Genomic DNA, 20,355 nt, shown 5'->3' with positions numbered 1-20,355 from the left:
ACAAACTCCCTCACTCCCTTCAATCCCACTCCTCCCTCCAGGTCTTTAAAACAGCTGTTCACCACCATCTCTTATCTTCCCCCATCCAAAACCTTGATCTTTTCTACCCCCGCTAATTCACCCCAGATCCACCTTGTTTGAAATTCCAACTTCTTTCCTGGAAGTCCTGGCAGTGTCCATATGTTTTATACCTCTCCCACCGCCCCCTTCCCATGCCCCCCCCCCCCCCAAAGCCCTCGCCCTCTCTCAGATCTCTCGATGTCTCCATGTCTCTCGGTCCCTGCTCTCAAATGTTGTGTTTGTGTCCTTCCCCCTCTCTCCCCATCTTGTCTATCGGTCCCGATGTTATATGTTTTATGTGTCGGTTTGTCTTTCTGTGTGATTAATGTTCGCTCTTTCACGAGCCTCGATCTTGTATACAAAAAAAAAAAAAAAAAAAAAAAAAAAAAAAAAAAAGAAAGTGTCGGTTCGAGAGTTATTTTATTCGTCGGGTTGTGACGTCATCGGTGCTTCTCTTCCAATCTCCGCTGGCCAACACCACTGGCCCAGCTCTTCACGAATCAGCATGCTGCTTCTTGCTTGCCCTTCTCTCTACCAATCAGTGAGTGCCTTCTTACTATGCACTGGCCAATCACGGCTCATCGGGCATGTCTTTGGCCTGCTCAACCTCGATGTGTGCTTCTCAATGGTGTAATTAGTGGCAGCGCTCAATGTCCTGGCTTCCTGGTGGTTTTTATTGTTATTTAGTGTGGTTTAATGGCCATTGTAACTGGTGTCTATGGTGCGGTGCCAAAAAGGATAAAGGATAGATCACTGAGGTTTGACGAACAGGGGAATGAACATAATCGCTACAACTAGTTAACACAAAGGCCATCCTCGTATGGCCACAATTATTCATTCCTACATGACAACCGGCTAAACAAAACTTACTACATGGTGATGGTTCTTACCCGACATCCAGAGCATGTTAATTTATACATCCTACCTGTTCTAAGGTAATCCCTACCCCACCGACATAACAATATATATATATATATACAGACTTGGCATTTAATATGGAATATTTTTTTTGTGGGGGTGAACTTACTTTTCAAGATGTCTTAGAACCAAAAGTTCATTGGAATTATGTTGAAATTATTCTAGATTTTGTTAATGTGACCTTCAAAAGAAACAAAAACCACAGTTGACATTTCGAAGGAAATAAATTGATCCTTGAAAGTGATGTAAGCTGACATTGAACTCAATTCATGGACAGTACTGTGTTAAACTTCTGTACGTTTTCCAGAAGTATCTCTATTTTGCACATTAGTCAAAATTTTTTTTAACAAAAACAAAAGTTAAATTACGACTGGGATTACGGACAGTAAAATTACAGTTCAGTCCTTCGTGTAACCCCCATGAGCATTCAGGAGAGCACGTACACGTTGACGCATGCTGTTCATGAGATTTGCTAAGGTTCGGACAGGAATCGCTTGCCATGCAGTGACAATAGCCTGCTGCAATTCATGCACAGAGGTCGGCTGCTGGTCCAAGTGGTCGATTTGACGCGTTAATTCTGCCCACAAGTTCTCTATCGGATTCATATCCGGGGACATGGCAGGCCACTCCATATGCTCCACACCACAGTCAGCAAGAAAGTGTTGGATCATGCGAGCACGATGAGGCCGTGCATTGTCATCTTGGAAGACAAAGTTTCCTCGAAAGGCTGCACGAGCAAATGGAAGCAATGTTTCTTCCAGAATGGCCCTGTACTTGAACTGTTTCAGGTTTCCATTCAGAACAACCAGGTCAGTTTTGCCCCCTGCATGAAAAGCAGCCCAAACGGTCACCTCACCACCTCCAGCTTTGACTCTTGGCACTATACAATCTTTGTTGTAGGCTTCATGCACTTGTCTGCGCACTCGGACGTGGCCATCTTGACGATAGACCAGAAATCTAGACTCATCACTGAAGATCACGTGATTCCAGTGTCCTGGCTGCCATTGACGGTGCTCTCTGGCCCACTGCAATCGGCGCTGGCGGTGTTGTCTGGTCAGGCGTGGCTTTCTCAGGGGACGCCTGGCACGATAGCCTGCTTGAACCAGTCGTTGGTTGACTAGCCTTCTGGATACAGGCACATTTGTCAGTTGCTGCCACTCAGCCCTAAGCCAATTAGCTGACTTGGTACGGCCATTGCGGACTAACCGGTGCAGCTGGCGATCATCCCTCCTTGTGGTTCTGCGGGGACGTCCTGGCCTCGGTATTGGAGTAGGGACACCCCTCTGAGCATTTCGTTTCAGGATCTTTGACACCTGACCTTGAGTGATGCCATACTGCTGAGCAATAGCACGCTGTTTCATGCCGTAATTTCGTAAAGCCACCACTCCATGACAAACAGCATTATCGAGTTGACGGACCATCTCCAGAGGAAGCGGCAATAACTTTTGGAGACGTGCAGCAGTTGTTTTCCACTAATACAGAACGCAACAACCATTGTATGCCCGACTGTGAAGCCAATCATCAAATGCACCTGTCCGGAGATTTTGCCACGCCCCCTGTGATATAATCCTGTTGTTGACTTCTTGCTGCGACAGACAATCAGTGACGTGGTTCTTTTAACAAATAAATCACCAAAGTGTAAAAGAAACTCACCAGATTGATTTCCTGAGTTAAGAAAGTAAACCCAAGTCAAGAAAAAAAAATATTCCATATTAAATGCCAAGTCTGTATATATATATATATATATATATATATATATATATATATATATATATATATATATATATATGTATATATGTGTATATATATATATATATATATATATATATATATATATATATATATATATATATATATATATATATATATATATATATATATTGTTGTGGTTTTGTAAATAAAGGCAACCCCCCTATAGTTAGTTGCACCACAACATGTAGCCTCGCTTTGTCAGTTATTTCTTATTAAATGTGAAGTATAGTCTCCTTCCCAGTGTTAGTATGCGTTGAGGCAGGTAGAGTAAGGGTAGGCCTCATTGAAGCCTGGAATGCCATGTCATAGGCCTAGCGCAAGTCTAACAGGCCCGAGGGAGGAGCTGGAGGGCGTGGCTGGTAAGCAGCAAACAGCCAATGGGAGCTAAAGGGAGTGGCCAGGAAATAACAGCCAATGGGAACTAAAGGGAGTGGCCAAGAACGGCGGCCAATGAGAGCTAAGGGGAGTGACTAATGAAGGGCTGTCATGACATGTGACCCCGGCGGCCAGTGGGGGCCCATGGAACATTCTGGTGGGGCTCCGGGGGATATAAAACCCGGCCCGGACCCCCGAACTCTCTCTTTCGCAGGCGAACTCTCTGGCAGGCTAACTCTCTGGCAGACGAACTCTCTGGCAGGCGAACTCTCTAGCAGGATGAACTCTCTGGCAGGACGATCTCTCTGGATTCGTTCTCTGGTCTCTCTCTGTCCCGGGATTCTGAATGTGCTCTCTGCCCTGACGACCTCTGCCTGGACTCCCTGCATGTGCGCTTTACCTCGCTGATGTTGGGACACGCTCTGTGGACTCCCGTTACATGCACTACTGAGATCGACGTCCCTGCCGCGAACATCCTTAGGGGGAACCACCCAACGAGCCGTCCAGGCGAACTGTACCAAGTGGCCGCGCTTTGTGCGCATCCCCCTCTTCCTCCCCTTCCCCAAACGAGTCTGAGGGCCCTTGTCTGGGAAATGTAAGTAAGGCTGTTAAGGTTCTCCTCTGTGTCCCTTTTCTATCACCATTGAACATTTGTGAATAAATCCTGTGGTTTGTTTCCAACTTGGCCGTTTTCGTCCCTTCACCATTGGCCTCGCATTGCACGATTTAAAACCGCTCGATCGGGTTCATAGTGATTAACGGCACGAGTTACATGATGCACAAACCGCTCGGGCGTACCATACCAGCGTGACTCGTGCGAGGTTCAGCCCCCGTTCTCGCAGCTGCGTGTGTTGAAGGTACTCGGGTTGTGACTGTTAACCTTTCCACGCGTTAGCTGTGGGTTTGGCGGCTGGAATTGCTCAACAATCTGCCCCCATGAGTGGAGAGTGGGTAGCGGCCTCGTGGACTCGAAGGTCGAGGGGGAGCAGGACTTAACCCCCCCTCAGTACGTCGACGAGCTCAAGATCCGCAACAATATATATATATATATATATATATATATATATATATATATATATTGTTGCGGATATGGGATTTGCATCCATCCATATCCGCTTGTAAATATTCCCCTATTTCCTCAATACTTCCCAACTATCCCCAATCCCCCATTCCCTAGTCCCATTTTCTGTAAACAACACTCTGTAGACCCGACCTCCCCCTATTTCCCCCATTAAATGTCGCACCCAGGTTCACCGCATCTCATGTAAGACAACTATAGGACATCTTGCTAGTTATTCTTAGTCTATGTCAGTTAAGGACTCGTTTCCATTAGTTCTGACTCTTCGTTGCACCAGAATGTGATTGTATGGCACCGTTAGGAAGTTTAGGACCTCCCAATACCTCCCCGCAGCTCTTCCTCACGGTTCAGCAACAACAACAACAACAACAACAACGGCGGCGGCGCGGGGAGTGCGCGTCCTCACTCCGGCTTGGTTGGTAGGGGGTGTTGGGAGGGCACCAGGCCTTTCCAACGAGCCGCCATCAAACATGTGCTCGACGGGGTTACCAAATAGGGGCTCCTCGTCAAGGGCGGAGCCCGGTAACCCCCGCACCCAATGGAAGCGGCGGACCGGTCCCATCTGGGGCGGAGCCAACCAGCCGAGGGCGTGTGACTCCCCGCTGAGCATGCGCAGGAAGAGGGAGGTGACGTCAGATGCGCGCTGAGCTTGGAGAAAGAAAGACGCCACCTCCGAGCGCTGTGAGGCCTCCCTGCATCTCTTGGACCATGCTTGATCCTGTCCCCGAGCCAAGGTGCACCTTGTGCTATCAACTACCTGTCCTTCCCTGCCATCAATCCCTGTGTAAGTCAGCCTTGTTCCGTTTGTCTGTGGTCTGTCTGGGATAAGATAAGATTGTATTTAAGTGCCCATCTCTTCTGTGTCTGTTACCTCACTCTACCTTGTAATCTACCCCTTTTCTCCACCACTAATTATATCCTCCTCCGGAGGTCTTGAGAACTGTACCCCTTGCGTCGTTTCATCTATCCCAGTCGTTGTGTCCTTTCCATCATTGATTTAGCGTAGCGCGATTTGGCCAACGTTCGAGTGGAATCGGGTGAGTTGGGGAAGAATCGGGGGAACTGTTAGGTCGCGGTGGACCATCCGCTCGGCCCATCATAACATCTAAACCGCGATCCGTAACAATATATATATATATATATATATATATATATATATATATAATTGCAGTTTTGGGAAACCACTAAAAAGTAATGGCAACCACCATACAGGTCCTGTCCCTTAGAATAGCTATTTCATCGCAGACCATTATCTTAGCCCCTTTCCCTTATTTCGGGTTAATATGTCTTTATGCATTGGGGAAAGGAAAGATAGGTGTTCTACTCATAAGGAATATTGCACCAGGCTCCGAGGCACACCATGGTGTCCAGGTTCAGAAACCCACCAATCAGGGTGAAACTTACTGTGGGGGAACTTGTGGGTGGAGTAATGGGCTCTACCAATCCGGAGCCAGGAGACCTCCAAGATTCCCCCCTCCCCCTTGGAGGGTGAACAAAGGGTTTTTGAAAGGATTAATTCTCTCTCTTGGTCCGGGCTCTTGGTCACAGGCAGTCGCAGTTGTGCTGGCTCTTGGTTCTTGGACATTGTGGACCCAGCACGTGCCTACATTGATTCTCTCTCTCGGCCGACTCAGCATGTGGACACTTTGCTCTCTGCCTGGTCTCTCCCGCCCCTCTGAGCACGTGGACATTTGTGCTCTTGGCTGGTCTCCCTCTCGCAGGCCTCTACACCTGCATTGCTACACTCCTGGCCTGTCTGACTCTGCTGGGTTCACTGAGCACTGAGCAATATATGTTTATATATATATATGATAATCATATATTTAATATATATATATGTATATAATATATATATGTTTATATATATAATATATATATGATAATATATATGATAATATATATATATATGTTTATATATATATATGTACATATGTGGTATATGTATATCAAGTCTGTTAGTCTGTGGCGAATGAAAACCAGCCTTGGACAGATAGCCGAACAGTTAACCCCGAGGCGGCAGTTCAAAACTTGGCGGAATTATTTTTGGCGCGCGTGGGTGAAGAGAAACAAGGTCTTACCTGTACGACGGAAACACAGGGCATATTCATCGAACCCACAAACAAATAAACACACACGACAAGTAAAATTCACAATACAAGAATGAAATGGCAAAAATAAAGGATTTAATGAAAATAAAGCACAGAAATAAAATTGCTGGTGAAGAAAAGCTATAATTCCTATATTGAGGATTCTCCATTCAGACACAATTACACAACAGGGGAATGATAAGAGAAAATAAAAATAAAATCCCCCCTTTTAGTTGGCACTCAGCTCTGGTCTCGATGAGCACTTGGTGGGGTTGGCTCAAACCACTACATGGGAAACGCACAAGATGGCGCAAATCATCACATGGCACACTGAGCCATGAAGAGGCGGCAAAACGTCCTCCTCCTCCGATCGTTCTATGCTCCACAAAGCTCCGATGAAGCTCCCCTGGTGATCCAGACTGCCCCGAACCACTCTTGCTCAGGCTTTTTCCCCAAGCACACACAAGCCAGGAAAATGCGCCCACCCACGACTTAGCCCAGAAAGAGAGAGAAATAAAAATGCTGCGACCGCCTGCCACACAGCCAGTATTGGAGAATATAATATGAATGATCGTTTTTTTAAAGGCCATTTTCCCCGCTACAGCGGGGGTTAGCCTTGCGGGCCCCATGACAATCATGGTTCCCTGTTTGAGGCAATGTTTTTATGGCCGGATGCCCTTCCTGACGCCAACCCTTGGTCGCCTCTTACGATGCGCAGGGATACGGTGTACCTATTCTAAATCGGGGTACACACCATGATCATTCATCCCAGCAAGGTGGTACTCAATTTGCCGACCTCGGAAGGATGACAGGCTGAGGCAACCCCCCTGGCGTTAATTCAGCGATCGATTGGGATTCGAACCCAGGATCCTCGGATCCCAAGCCGGCACCCTAACCGCTAAGCCAACACCAGGCCAACAACAGGAGTGCCAGGAACGCAGGCGTGGCCCCATCAATGCGTAATGAAGGGAGGTACCGATGAACCCTCGCGACCAATCCAGGCCGAGGCGTGTTCACCAGTAGGCGGAGCGAAGCGGACGCGGCTTGATACGCGAGGCATGTAATAAAAGCGCCGCCGCGGACTACTTCAAGAGAGAGCTAAGGAGACGTCATGGCAGATGAGCCAGAGAGAGCCACGGAGGCGAGCGGCAGAGAGAAAGCCACGGAGATTGACCGACAGAGCGGCAGAGATTTGAATTACGTACGCAGCATACCAGCTTTCCCCCACTATATAATTGTCCGGTCGCGTCCAACGACACGCGGAGCTGTTTGCCGGGTTTCGCCTCAAACCCAAAGCGTGGACCGGAGCGCGAGCTTGGAGCCGGACCTCGACCCCTGCCATCTGCATGGACCCTTCTCCTCCTACCATTACCAACTCCCGTGTAAGTCTGTTTGTTCTGTCCTGGGCATGATAAGTAAGAGTGTGTAAGCTTGCCCTGTGTCCTTTTACTTCCTCTACTTGTACATGCTTTTCCTTTTGTTTCCCCTTTTAGTGTAATTAATAAATCATATTTGATTTTCCTACTCTGGTTTCCTCTCATCCAATCACTTTCGTACCTGGGAAAATAAAATAATTTTCTCATTTAAATTACAGCATTTATATAAAATACGAGTGGAAAGCCCGTCAAAAATGACGGGTTGGAACAGTTTTTGACGGTACAGTGGTGTGAGCATGCCGAAGTCTGGGCCTAGTGTCAGATGTGCTTATATCAGCTTTATTTATTAGACACCCTACAGACGTAAATGAACACTCGGTTTAGTCCCCACATGTTGCACATCACTTGCAGCAAATTTCACCTCCCTGCACCTTGTATTTATTGTTATTTAAAATAAAAAAACGCTTATGTACACCGCCCTTCAGACCCGGTTTGCAAGCCACCGTCTACAATTCCAATTGGAGAGACAAAATTACTCTTTTATGGAAAATATTTTTCGAGTTTGTTTTATCCTCAAAAATAGACCGTAGTGAACACACATTTGTGTTAAAAGCTTGGCCTTCAAAACCTACCCTTATGAAGGGACAGACATCTGTACAAACACGCAAACTGACATTGTGTTTTATATGGTCGATTGTTATATTTCAGATTGATTTGAATGGATGAACATGTCTGAACAGTGCAGACTGCTTTTGCTACGTATGCAGAAAGTATATGCCTCGTAACCAACGTTTCAAGGTCGCATACAAGTCCTACTTCGCTCGCAAGGTGGGCGACCAAGACAATACCTGGGCACCACACATCTGTTGCACTGGTTGTACCTCCGGAGTGACACAATGGTTTAATGGGACGACAAATTAATTTTTATTGGACCACACATTCGGGATGTATTGTCCGATCCAGTCTTCCAGTCAACGCTGAACGCACTGGAGCATGGGAGACTTTCAAACTGGTAGTCCACATTTTTCTGGGGATCCACAGAGCAGCCCACTTTGCCGAGTTGGTTGAAGATATGATAAAGGCCTTTGAAGAAATGGGTTTCCGTATGTCGCTGAAGTTACATTTTCTTCATTCACACTCGGACTTCTTCCCAGCCAACCTTGGTGCCATGAGCGATGAGCATGGTGAGAGGTTCCACCAATATATCAGCACAATGGAGACGTGCTATCAGGGGTGTTTCGACCCCAACATGATGTGGGACTACTGCTGGTATCTTCAGAGACAAATCACTGCAAGTAGCAACAGTAAAATAAAGTGCTTAAAACATTTCTAAACAGCTTATGGTTAACAGTTACTGTACATTATATGATGTGTTTATATTGTGCAATGTGCTTGATTTTAAAATAAATAAATAAACAATGCCTGAAAAATGACATTTGTCTGTAACTAGAAATGCTGACGAGATGAGTCAATTCTCAGTCCAGATTTAGAATCAGCATTCTCGAATTCATAAAGCACACCTACCTTAAACTCAGTAGCAGACGGAAAGTTTTATTTCTGTTGTACAGTGTAATTAATGTATGGAATTGGAAAGCATAAATCAGTTTCTAATTTCGTCTTTACAATTTGGTTTGGATGCAAGGTGATAACTATTTTCGAACCCATTAAAAGTATTTCGATGATAATTAATTACTGTAGGGAACAAGTGACATTTGAAGAGCAAATAAACCGTTAGTCAGGTTCACTATGTTTTTTTCGTTCAAATTTTTTGGAGATGAGCAAAACGATACATTTTTGGAATATTCAGAGCATGAGGAATACAAAAAATAATGTTGGCATTTGCGTAGACACCTGCATGGCCGCCATTTTGGATTTTCAAAATGGCCGCCATAAAATACATAATTTGTGCTATCTCGGCTTCTAGTCAACCTGGAATCCTATTAGTGGGGCGGCTTAGCCCAAATATTCAAAAGAATTGTGCATTTTGTGATACAAGCACCAAATTTGGCACAAATGTACATTAATATGTTGCGAACATTTTCAGATATTGGGCCACTTGAAATTCCGTAATTTTTTTTTTCAAAATTTTTCAAATTTCGTAATTTCAAATTTTTCGGGTGACACCGTCACAATTTCGGTCTTCGAGGCCGGCCGATAGGCAAAGTGTGACCGGAAGGGACGAGGTTCTCCTGACCACGTGGCCCTCGATCTGGGAAGCGAGAGGCGTTCCATTAGTGGACGCGCCCCTCACGCCCGACTTTTGGGCAGCCCCGGCAGGCCGTTTGTTTTGACGTTCCGTGACAGGCCCCGCACCCCCACCTCCGGGCCGACCGGAAGCTTGTGCTGAGTACATCATACCTGAACAACTCAGTGAGGCAGAACACAGCAGTGCACACCAGGGTGACCCCTTCAGTGCATAAACCAATTAACCTGTCCACTGCAGGGCATATAGAAATGAAGTTATTTTCTGCATATAATAATAATATAAGTTCAGTTCTATATAACAATTTCTGTTATCACCACTACCACTACAACTACCACTACTACAAGCTTTGTCTGGAATTTTGTGGACTAACAGACAAACAGACATACAGACAAGCTGGGATCAAAACATTACCTCCTTCCACCATTGAGTGTAGAGGTAAACATCATGGAAATTATATCATGCCCTAGATTTAATTCATGCTTACCCGTGTATTTGCTTCACTGGTTCACAAGGTCTTTTGCATACATGTAATTCAGACTCTCGTCTTCATTGCTGACCACACAATGTTCGCAACATATTAATGTACATTTGTGCCAAATTTGGTGCTTGTATCACAAAATGCACAATTCTTTTGAATATTTGGGCTAAGCCGCCCCACTATATCGGCCGGCCTCGAAGACCGAAATTGTGACGGTGTCACCCGAAAAATTTGAAATTACGAAATTTGAAAAAATTTGAAAAAAAAAATTACGGAATTTCAAGTGGCCCAATATCTGAAAATGTTCGCAACATATTAATGTACATTTGTGCCAAATTTGGTGCTTGTATCACAAAATGCACAACAGGTTTGCTATGCTGCTACACTATATTTAAATATGCTAATCCTATGTTTTCTGGGTCAAGAAAACCATTAGTGGGATCATTAGACTTCTAATCCTAACATTTGCTTCACTTTTAGGACTTTCCAGATGTTAGTGATACAAAAATTATTCCGCATATTCAGCATATTCCTGAACGGTATAGACCTAGCATACCTGTGTATAGGACTTATAGTTCAATCTGATACTAACAAGGCTGCTTTCTTGCTTTATAAACCCATACCTATAACTTCAAAGGACTTGCAATATCATGTATTATGTAATACAGTTATATTAAAGTATGCATGCTGCGTATGCTGTGTAAGCTGATGCTGTGGATCAGCATCAGCCTCGAGGTCAGCATCAGCATCAGCATCAGCCTGCGCACCGACTCTCGCCCGCATGTCCGAAGCCGCGAAGTACCTGTCCGCCGCGGCGGCCAATGCTCGGGGTTCCGTTAGCACGGTCCCGGCCAACGCGAGGCGTACCTGTGCTGGAAGTTGGCGACGGAAAAGCGCCCGGAATAGAGAACCAGGGGCTTCGTCGCCCAACAGCGACAGCATATGGTCCATTCGGACCGACGGGCGCGTGTCGCCGAGCTCAGGGAGATCCAGGAGGCGGTCGGCCCGTACGTCCTCCGTGAGGCCGAACGTGGCTAGGAGCAGCCGCTTGAGTGCCTCGTACTTGTGGCCGTCCGGTGGGTGGCAAAGAACGGACACAACTCGAGCGGCCGTGCCGGGCCCGAGGGAGGCGACGACGTGGCAGTAGCGCGTGTCGTCGCCGGTGAGGCGCCGAAGCTGAAACTGGGCTTAGGCTTGGAAGAACCAAACTTCGGCCTGGGCCTCCAAAAATTCGGGAAGTTTAACCGACATCGCGTTGTTGGCCATGGCAATGGCGTCGTGTTTGGAAGGATCGCTACGGCAGATCCAACGTCGAGGTCACCAGTAAAGCGCGGCGTTACGCGCGCTGCTTGTAAACAAGGAGGAAGCGGACAACGCGGTAATTTGTAAGAGTCTTTATTCAAGAGCTCACTGTAACACTGGAGCGTTCCGGGCTGCGCGCCCGGTGTATATCCCGCGTCCACGCCTTCCCCTCGGGAGTGGCCGCCGCCCACTTGGCGCGCGGAATGATGTCATCACGCCAGTGAGCTTTCGTGTCCGCCACAATATCACAAATATAAAGACAATGGTTTTCAATTACCTTTGTTTGTTGCTTTTCTATAATCCTGAGCACTATTTTGAGGCTTTTATTGGATTCCTTGTCCCAGAAAACATAGGATTAGCATATTTAATTAAGTTTCTAGGTTGCCTCGAAGCCGAGATCGCGCAAAATATGCATTTTATGGCGGCCATTTTGAAAATCCAAAATGGCGGCCATGCAGATGTCTGTGCAAATGCCAACATTGATTTTCGGATTCTCCATGCTCTGATGATTCCAAAAATGTACAGGTTTGCTAATCTCCCAAAATTTTGAACGAAATTATATTTGTTAACATAGTGAACCTGGTATGTGTTTGGGGTCAGAAAATGAAAAGAAAAGAAAGAGATTACGCGATATCTGCAAATAACAGTCGGTCAAAAATACTTTCATCGCAGGTCGTCTTTAAATGATACTTGGCAAAACACGATGAATAACATTTATCTGCTCGATATATTTTAAAACGTCAAATACACGCCCAACACCGTACAAACGATGAGTGCAGTGTCTTCATTTGGGGGTCTCAAGATGGCGGCGTTTTGATGTAGGACTCCATGCAATGCGTGAGTGTTTTACAAACTTCTGTACTTAGAAAAATGGTTGCGTCTGAGTATAATGGATAAACGAGGACAAATTGATAGGAGAATATATTTTTCCGGTGAATTTTAGTGACGTTTTTATAGACACATCGCATTCGCCCCTGATTACTACAAATTACTACACCACATGTCCCATCTCACCGCCTAAAATGTTGCTTTAAGTATATGCTATTCGGAGTGAAGAGTCAGTCGAAATCAAGCATTATTGCACATGATAAAAAGAAAAATCTTCGATTATAATTGTAAAACCGCGTAAGTATTCGTAAATATATTAACTCAGCAAATATATTTATTCGTAAAAAAATCAGCAAAAACCGAGTTAAATACTTCGGTGACAATTAAAAAGAATGTAATGCTGAAATAGAGTTCGAGGGAAGAGTCAAAAATTTTAAATCGTTTTGATAACCGAAGCTTGAAGGAAACAAAATTCGAATTTGTGAAGCGCGGAAGTAAAGCAAATGTGTCGTTTGAACGAATGGAAATAACGGTTTAAGTCTGAGGAAAACGCTTGGACTCATCGAGGACGCAGGGAAACATGGTTCGGAATAAGAACATGCCGGCCATTCGCAATCAGCCAAAGAAAGTCGTTGGAGGGAAGAAACCGGGTATGTAATTCATTCCTCCAAAACGCTCTTGCTGACTGATGAGACATTCGCTTCGGCGTTCCGTGTTTCGAAGTAACTCGTACGGTTTGTTTTCAACGTGTTGTTATTTTCATAATCGATCACGAGCAAATGGTGAATGTGATTCCTTGTTAAAACGCACACACACATTTATTTGGATGCGGTGACGGTTGCGTTGGCTGCTGGGCCCGCTGAAGCCGAAGGGGATGAAGAAGAGGACGAGGGCAAAGGCTCCGACGCTACGGCTCCAAGGACGTAGACACAAGCGTACGACCATGAAGGTGTCTCGCTCCCCGCGAGGTGACTTACCCCACCCCCCATTTGTGCCCTCGAACCCCCCATTTGTGCCCTCGAACCCCCCATTTCTGCCCCAAACCCCCCATTTCTGCCCCCGAAACCCCATGTGTGCCCGAACCCCCCCATTTGTGCCCGAACCCCCCCCATTTGTGCCCGAACCCCCCATTTGTGCCCGAACCCCCCATTTGTGCCCGAACCCCCCATTTGTGCCCGAACCCCCCATTTGTGCCCGAACCCCCCCATTTGTGCCCCGAACCCCCATTTGTGCCCCAAACACCCCATTTATGCCCCTAACCCCCCATTTATGCCCCCGAACCCCCCATTTATCCTAACATTTGCATTTGTGCCCGCCGCCGAACCCCCATTTGTGCCCGCCGAACCCCCATTTGTGCCCGCCGATCCCCCATTTGTGCCCGCCGAACCCCCATTTGTGCCCGCCGAATGAGTCCGGCACAAATCTATTCATTTCGTAGTATGACCCGCCGCCCCCCGGACCCCGAAGACAAAGTCGTGGCCCCCCGGACCCCGAAGTCGTGCCCCCCGGACCCCGAAGTCGTGGCCCCCGGACCCCGAAGTCGTGGCCCCCGGACCCCGAAGTCGTGGCCCCCGGACCCCGAAGTCGTGGCCCCCCGGACCCCGAAGTCGTGGCCCCCGGACCCCAAAGTCGTGGCCCCCGGACCCCGAAGTCGTGGCCCCCGGACCCCAAAGTCGTGGCCCCCCGGACCCCGAAGTCATGGCCCCCCGGACCCCGAAGTCGTGGCCCCCCGGACCCCGAAGTCGTGGCCCCCCCGGACCCCGAAGTCGTGGCCCCCCGGACCCCAAAGTCGTGGCCCCCCGGACCCCAAAGTCATGGCCCCCCGGACCCCAAAGTCATGGCCCCCCGGACCCCGAAGTCGTGGCCCCCCCGGACCCCGAAGTCGTGGCCCCCCGGACCCCGAAGTCGTGGCCCCCCGGACCCCGAAGTCGTGGCCCCCCGGACCCCAAAGTCATGGCCCGCCGGACCCCCAATTCGTGCCCCTGATATTTTGGGGGGACCCCAAAGTCATGGCCCCCCCAGACCCCCAATTCGTGCCCCTGATATTTTGGGGGGACCCCCCGGACCCCGAAGTCGTGGCCCCCCCGGACCCCGAAGTCGTGGCCCCCCGGACCCCGAAGTCGTGGCCCCCCGGACCCAGAAGTCGTGGCCCCCCGGACCCCGAAGTCGTGGCCCCCCGGACCCCGAAGTCGTGGCCCCCCGAACCCCGAAGTCGTGGCCCCCGGACCCCGAAGTCGTGGCCCCCGGACCCCGAAGTCGTGGCCCCCCGAACCCCGAAGTCGTGGCCCCCCGGACCCCGAAGTCGTGGCCCCCCGGACCCCGAAGTCGTGGCCCCCCGGACCCCGAAGTCGTGGCCCCCCGGACCCCGAAGTCGTGGCCCCCCGGACCTCGAAGTCGTGGCCCCCCGGACCCCGAAGTCGTGGCCCCCCCGGACCCCGAAGTCGTGGCCCCCCGGACCCCGAAGTCGTGGCCCCCCGGACCCCAAAGTCATGGCCCCCCGGACCCCAAAGTCATGGCCCCCCGGACCCCCAATTCGTGCCCCTGATATTTTGGGGGGACCCCGAAGTCATGGCCCCCGGACCCCGAAGTCGTGGCCCCCCGGACCCCGAAGTCGTGGCCCCCCGGACCCCGAAGTCGTGGCCCCCCGGACCCCGAAGTTGTGCCCCCCGGACCCCAAAGTCATGGCCCCCCGGACCCCCAATTCGTGCCCCTGATATTTTGGGGGGACCCCAAACTCATGGCCCCCCGGACCCCCAATTCGTGCCCCTGATATTTTGGGGGGACCCCCCGGACCCCGAAGTCGTGGCCCCCCCGGACCCCGAAGTCGTGGCCCCCCGGACCCCGAAGTCGTGGCCCCCCGGACCCAGAAGTCGTGGCCCCCCGGACCCCGAAGTCGTGGCCCCCCGGACCCCGAAGTCGTGGCCCCCCGAACCCCGAAGTCGTGGCCCCCGGACCCCGAAGTCGTGGCCCCCCGGACCCCCAATTCGTGCCCCTGATATTTTGGGGGGACCCCAAAGTCATGGCCCCCCGGACCCCCAATTCGTGCCCCTGATATTTTGGGGGGACCCCCCGGACCCCGAAGTCGTGCCCCCCGGACCCCGAAGTCGTGGCCCCCCGGACCCCGAAGTCGTGGCCCCCCGGACCCCGAAGTCGTGCCCCCCCGGACCCCAAAGTCGTGGCCCCCCGGACCCCAAAGTCGTGGCCCCCCGGACCCCGAAGTCGTGGCCCCCCGGACCCCGAAGTCGTGGCCCCCGGACCCCCAATTCGTGCCCCTGATATTTTGGGGGGGCCCCGAAGTCATGGCCCCCCGGACCCCCAATTCGTGCCCCTGATATTTTGGGGGCCCCCCCGGACCCCAAAGTCGTGGCCCCCCCGGACCCCGAAGTCGTGGCCCCCCCGGACCCCGAAGTCGTGGCCCCCCGGACCCCGAAGTCGTGGCCCCCCGAAGTCGTGGCCCACCGGACCCCGAAGTCGTGGCCCCCCCGGACCCCGAAGTCGTGGCCCCCGGACCCCGAAGTCGTGGCCCCCCGGACCCCGAAGTCGTGGCCCCCCGGACCCCGAAGTCGTGGCCCCCGGACCCCGAAGTCGTGGCCCCCCGGACCCCGAAGTCGTGGCCCCCCGGACCCCGAAGTCGTGGCCCCCCGGACCCCGAAGTCGTGGCCCCCCGGACCCCGAAGTCGTGGCCCCCCGGACCCCGAAGTCGTGGCCCCCCGGACCCCGAAGTCGTGGCCCCCCGGACCCCGAAGTCGTGGCCCCCCGGACCCCGAAGTCGTGGCCCCCCGGACCCCGAAGTCGTGGCCCCCCGGACCCCGAAGTCGTGGCCCCCCGGACCCCGAAGTCGTGGCCCCCGGACCCCGAAGTCGTGGCCCCCCGGACCCCTAAGTCGTGGCCCCCCGGACCCCGAAGGCGTGGCCCCCCGGACCCCGAAGTCGTGGCCCCCCGGACCCCGAAGTCGTGGCCCCCCCGGACCCCGAAGTCGTGGCTCCCCGGACCCCGAAGTCGTGGCCCCCCGGACCCCGAAGTCGTGGCCCCCCGGACCCCGAAGTCGTGGCCCCCCGGACCCCGAAGTCGTGGCCCCCCCGGACCCCGACGTCGTGGCCCCCCGGACCCCGAAGTCGTGGCCCCCCGGACCCCGAAGTCGTGGCCCCCCGGACCCCGAAGTCGTGGCCCCCGGACCCCCAATTCGTGCCCCTGATATTTAGCGGACCTGAGTGGGAGTGGGAGCCTGAGATTTGGAAGACCTGAGTGGGAGGGAGGGGCCTGGTATTTAGCGGACCCGAGTGAGAGGGCTGAGGGTTGGCGGACCCGAGTGGGAGTGGGGGCCTGAGATTTGGAAGACCCGAGTGGGAGGGGTTGGGGAGGGGGGCCTGATATTTAGCGGACCCGAGTGAGAGGGCTGAGGGTTGGCGGACCCGAGTGGGAGTGTGGGCGTTGAGATTTGGAAGACCCGAGTGGGATCGAGGGGGCTGAGATTTGGCGGAACCGACTGGGAGAAGGGGCCTGAGATTTGGAAGACCCGAGTGGAAGTGGGCGGGCTGAGATTTGGCGGAACCGAGTGGGAGGGAGGGGCTGATATTTAGTGGACCTGAGTGAGAGGGCTGAGGGTTGTCGGACCCGAGTGGGAGTGGGGGCCTGAGATTTGGAGGACCCGAGTGGGAGTTGGGGCCTGAGATTTGGAAGACCCGAGTGGGAGGGGGGGCACTGAGATTTGGAAGACCCGAGTGGAAGTGGGCGGGCTGAGATTTAGCGGACCCGAGTGGGAGTGAGGGCCTGAGATTTGGCGGACCCGAGTGAGAGGGCTGAGGGTTATCGGGGGGGGGGGGGGGGGCTGTGATTTGGATGACCTGAGTGGGAGTGGGAGGGGGTGGGGGTGGGGGGGTCTGAGATCTGGCGGACCCGAGTAGAAAGGTGGGCCCGAGCAGTGGTGGACCTCCTCTTGCAGAGCTCGGCCGCTGAGGATGAGAGAGACAGAAGTGAGATTGAGGCTACATGCGACAGCTTTTAAGTGCACAGCAGCTTCGTTGTGGCAGAAGGTCGTGCACGTGACTTCCTCCTTCGGGGCTTCAGCCGTTGAGGATGAGAGACCGAGGTGGAATCGAGGATGTGCGGCAGCTTTTGAGTGCACGGCCGCTTTGATGAGGAAGAAGGCCGCACACGTGGGTGGCGCCCAAAGTCATGTGGATTGTCTGGAATGCTGCCTGGCAGTTTGCCAGGTTTTTCCGACCTCATCATTGCTGAAAGCGAAAACACGAGATTTGGCGACTCCCTTTATGCCATATTCTGCTTGCAGGGAACCGAGCTCCGTGAAATACAGTACAATGCCGAATATGGCAGCTTCATGGATATGTTTGGTGTGAGGGAGAGGATGAGAGGGAGGGAGAGCCCGTGGGTTAATGGGTTTTGCCGGCTCTAACTTGTCAAGGAGGAGACACACACACACACACACACACACACACACACACACACACACACACACACACACACACACACACACACACACACACACACACACACACACACACACACACACACACACACACACACACACACACACTGTTCCGCTCTTGATGCACGTGTTTTGTACATTTTTGAGTGGAGCTCTCTGTGAGCATATTCTGCCCCTTTTCACATATTTTGTGCAACTTTGTGTGTTGGTGCCCCCAGCTGGCCATTTGGGTTAAAGTACCACAAAGTGATATAACAGGATGTGACCTAAGAGGAAGTGATGTTTCTGAGCCTTCCATAACTTGTATCTGAGTCAGTCCCTCACAATCCTCGTTACACCTTCAAAATCATTGCCTGTAAGTACAAGAGGGTCATTTGGCAGTTCATCTTGTGTCAGGAAGAATTTTGCAAAACCAGTGATTGAAACATTGTTTTGTGTGCTGAATTTGCATTTAATAGCTCGGTTGGCCTGACATGGTACCTAGTGTCATCAAGCACTAGGTACCCTCGCCAGAGGAGGTGGTATTGCATTTGAGTCTGTCTGTTTGTCTGTCTGTCTGCACAGAATAAATATGATTTTCTCTGCAACCGTTGGTCCGATTGACAGAAAATTTTCACCATCGGTCTACCTCCTCTTGTAGAAATTTTTAAAATGATAACTATGACGTCATAGGTCACGTGGTGCAGGCACCATATTGGAAAAAGCGAAAAACTTTGCACCTCGATATCTCCAAAAGTACTGCATAGAAAAAATTGAGACATTGCTCATTGTAAATAACTCTCCATGCGGAATAAAATATGTTAATGATGATGTCATAGGTGTCTCCATTGCATTATGATGTCGTAATTCGACAAGTACAAAACATCATCTGATCAAGATGAAATTATTTCTTGAGCGTCTCGGGATAAATTGGTGGGGAACAAAAATGATGACGTCATCGGTCACGTGGTTCGGCCGCCATATTTGTTTTTACACAAAAGCCTTAAAAACCACCAAAACATGTCCGGGCGAGGGTCTGCATTCTCTGATTGCTCTTTCTTGCTGATACTATTATTAGGTTATGTCGAGTGCTGAATTAGCATTTTGTTGTAATTGTTGTAATTGCATTGCTTTTAGCCTTGTTAGTAATTGTCCTGTATCCTGTATTCGTATTATTTTCATTTTACTCCTTGTTCATTGACTACAACTACATGCTTGTGTGGCTTCATTAATATACTTGGAGCTTGGAGGCCATTCCCTGACTCCCATGTCGTTCATGAATGGAGTTTGGCTGGCTGTCGAATTACGTACAGTTACGTGCAGGGAGGACGGCATACTTCTGTTATTGAAGAAAATTTGTTTTAATCTGCCAACTGTAGCTCCCTGTGCTAGCATATGTCTGACTAGTTGTTGTAATCTATATTATAAAACAGGAGTGTCTGTCTGTCCGTCCCCAAACAACTCCCTCAGTTTTAGGGCTAGCCCTGCCAAACCTCCTGTGGAACGTTTTGGGGTCCCAGGGGATGTTGTATGGTAGGAAGGAGGTTTCATAAGTTCCTCAATAAAATAATGAAAATTTTATGATTATGAAATTATGAAAATTATGAAAAAAGACAAAACCAGAAAGCATTTCTGAATTTTGAAATTAACTCGATACGAACCTGCCGCGGATCCGGAAACCCGATGTGGTGGTTTACCAATATGGCGGCCCGCCATCTTTTTCATTCCACTGCACCTCGCTGGGTTATTAAGCCGCCATTTTGTTTCGGCCTATTCAAACCTGCCTTGCCTTGGAAACACGATCGATTTATCATTAGATAATTGAAGCATATCAAAATCTGTTCTGATATGAGGATTGGATGCTATAAACAAAGTAATTTCCAAATCTGGAGTGAAATCTGACAAAAATTTACCATATCTCTCAATTTTATAACTAAGTGTACATATGCATTTATTTAAGCAAGGCTGTGATTCTCATTCTAGGGTTATTTTTTTTTAAATCAACTTATAAATAATCATTTTAAACTGAATTCTTTCTTCCATGGGAACTGCTTGGAGACGCGTTTTTTAAATGAAAAGTTTTTAAAATCAAAGAACACTATTTTAGTAGTTGGGACCTCTGTTAATGAATGAATATGAATGAATGATCGTTTTAAGGCCATTTTTCCCCACTAGAGCGGGGGTTAGCCTTGCGGGGTCCCATGACAATCATGGTTCCCTGTTTGAGGCAATGTTTTTACAGCCGGATGCCCTTCCTAACGTCAACCCTTAGTCACCTCTTGCAATGCGCAGGGATACGGAGTACCTATTCTAAATCGGGGTACACACCGGGATCATTCATCCCAGCAAGCTGGTACTCAATTTGCCCACCTCGGAGGGATGACAGGGTGAGTCAACCCCCCTGGCGTTAATTAAGTGATTGACCGGGATTCAAACCCAGGATCCTTGGATCCCAAGCCGGCACCCCAAC

The 20,355-nt window shown here is 50.3% G+C and overlaps 1 protein-coding gene across 5 annotated transcripts in view; it reads left to right on the top strand.

The window, feature by feature from the left end:
• Positions 1-12,796: 12,796 nt before the first annotated feature.
• The window catches only part of LOC137432934 (histone H3), an 83,264-nt gene continuing 75,705 nt past the window's right edge, over positions 12,797-20,355 (top strand). For 2 of the 5 annotated variants that reach the window (XM_068125256.2, XM_068125262.2), the window contains exon 1: positions 12,797-13,110. In XM_068125256.2, coding sequence (XP_067981357.2) covers positions 13,041-13,110 — 70 coding nt within the window. In that variant the 5' untranslated portion in view covers positions 12,797-13,040. The other 3 variants (XM_078783747.1, XM_068125263.2, XM_078783746.1) reach the window with 3 other exon arrangements.

Source organism: Myxine glutinosa, chromosome 8 (assembly GCF_964187855.1).
Source record: "Myxine glutinosa chromosome 8, kmMyxGlut1.1, whole genome shotgun sequence".
Classification (NCBI taxonomy): domain Eukaryota; kingdom Metazoa; phylum Chordata; class Myxini; order Myxiniformes; family Myxinidae; genus Myxine; species Myxine glutinosa.
The sequence above is the reverse complement of the archived record's forward strand: the minus strand, read 5'-3'. Positions and strand labels throughout refer to the sequence as shown.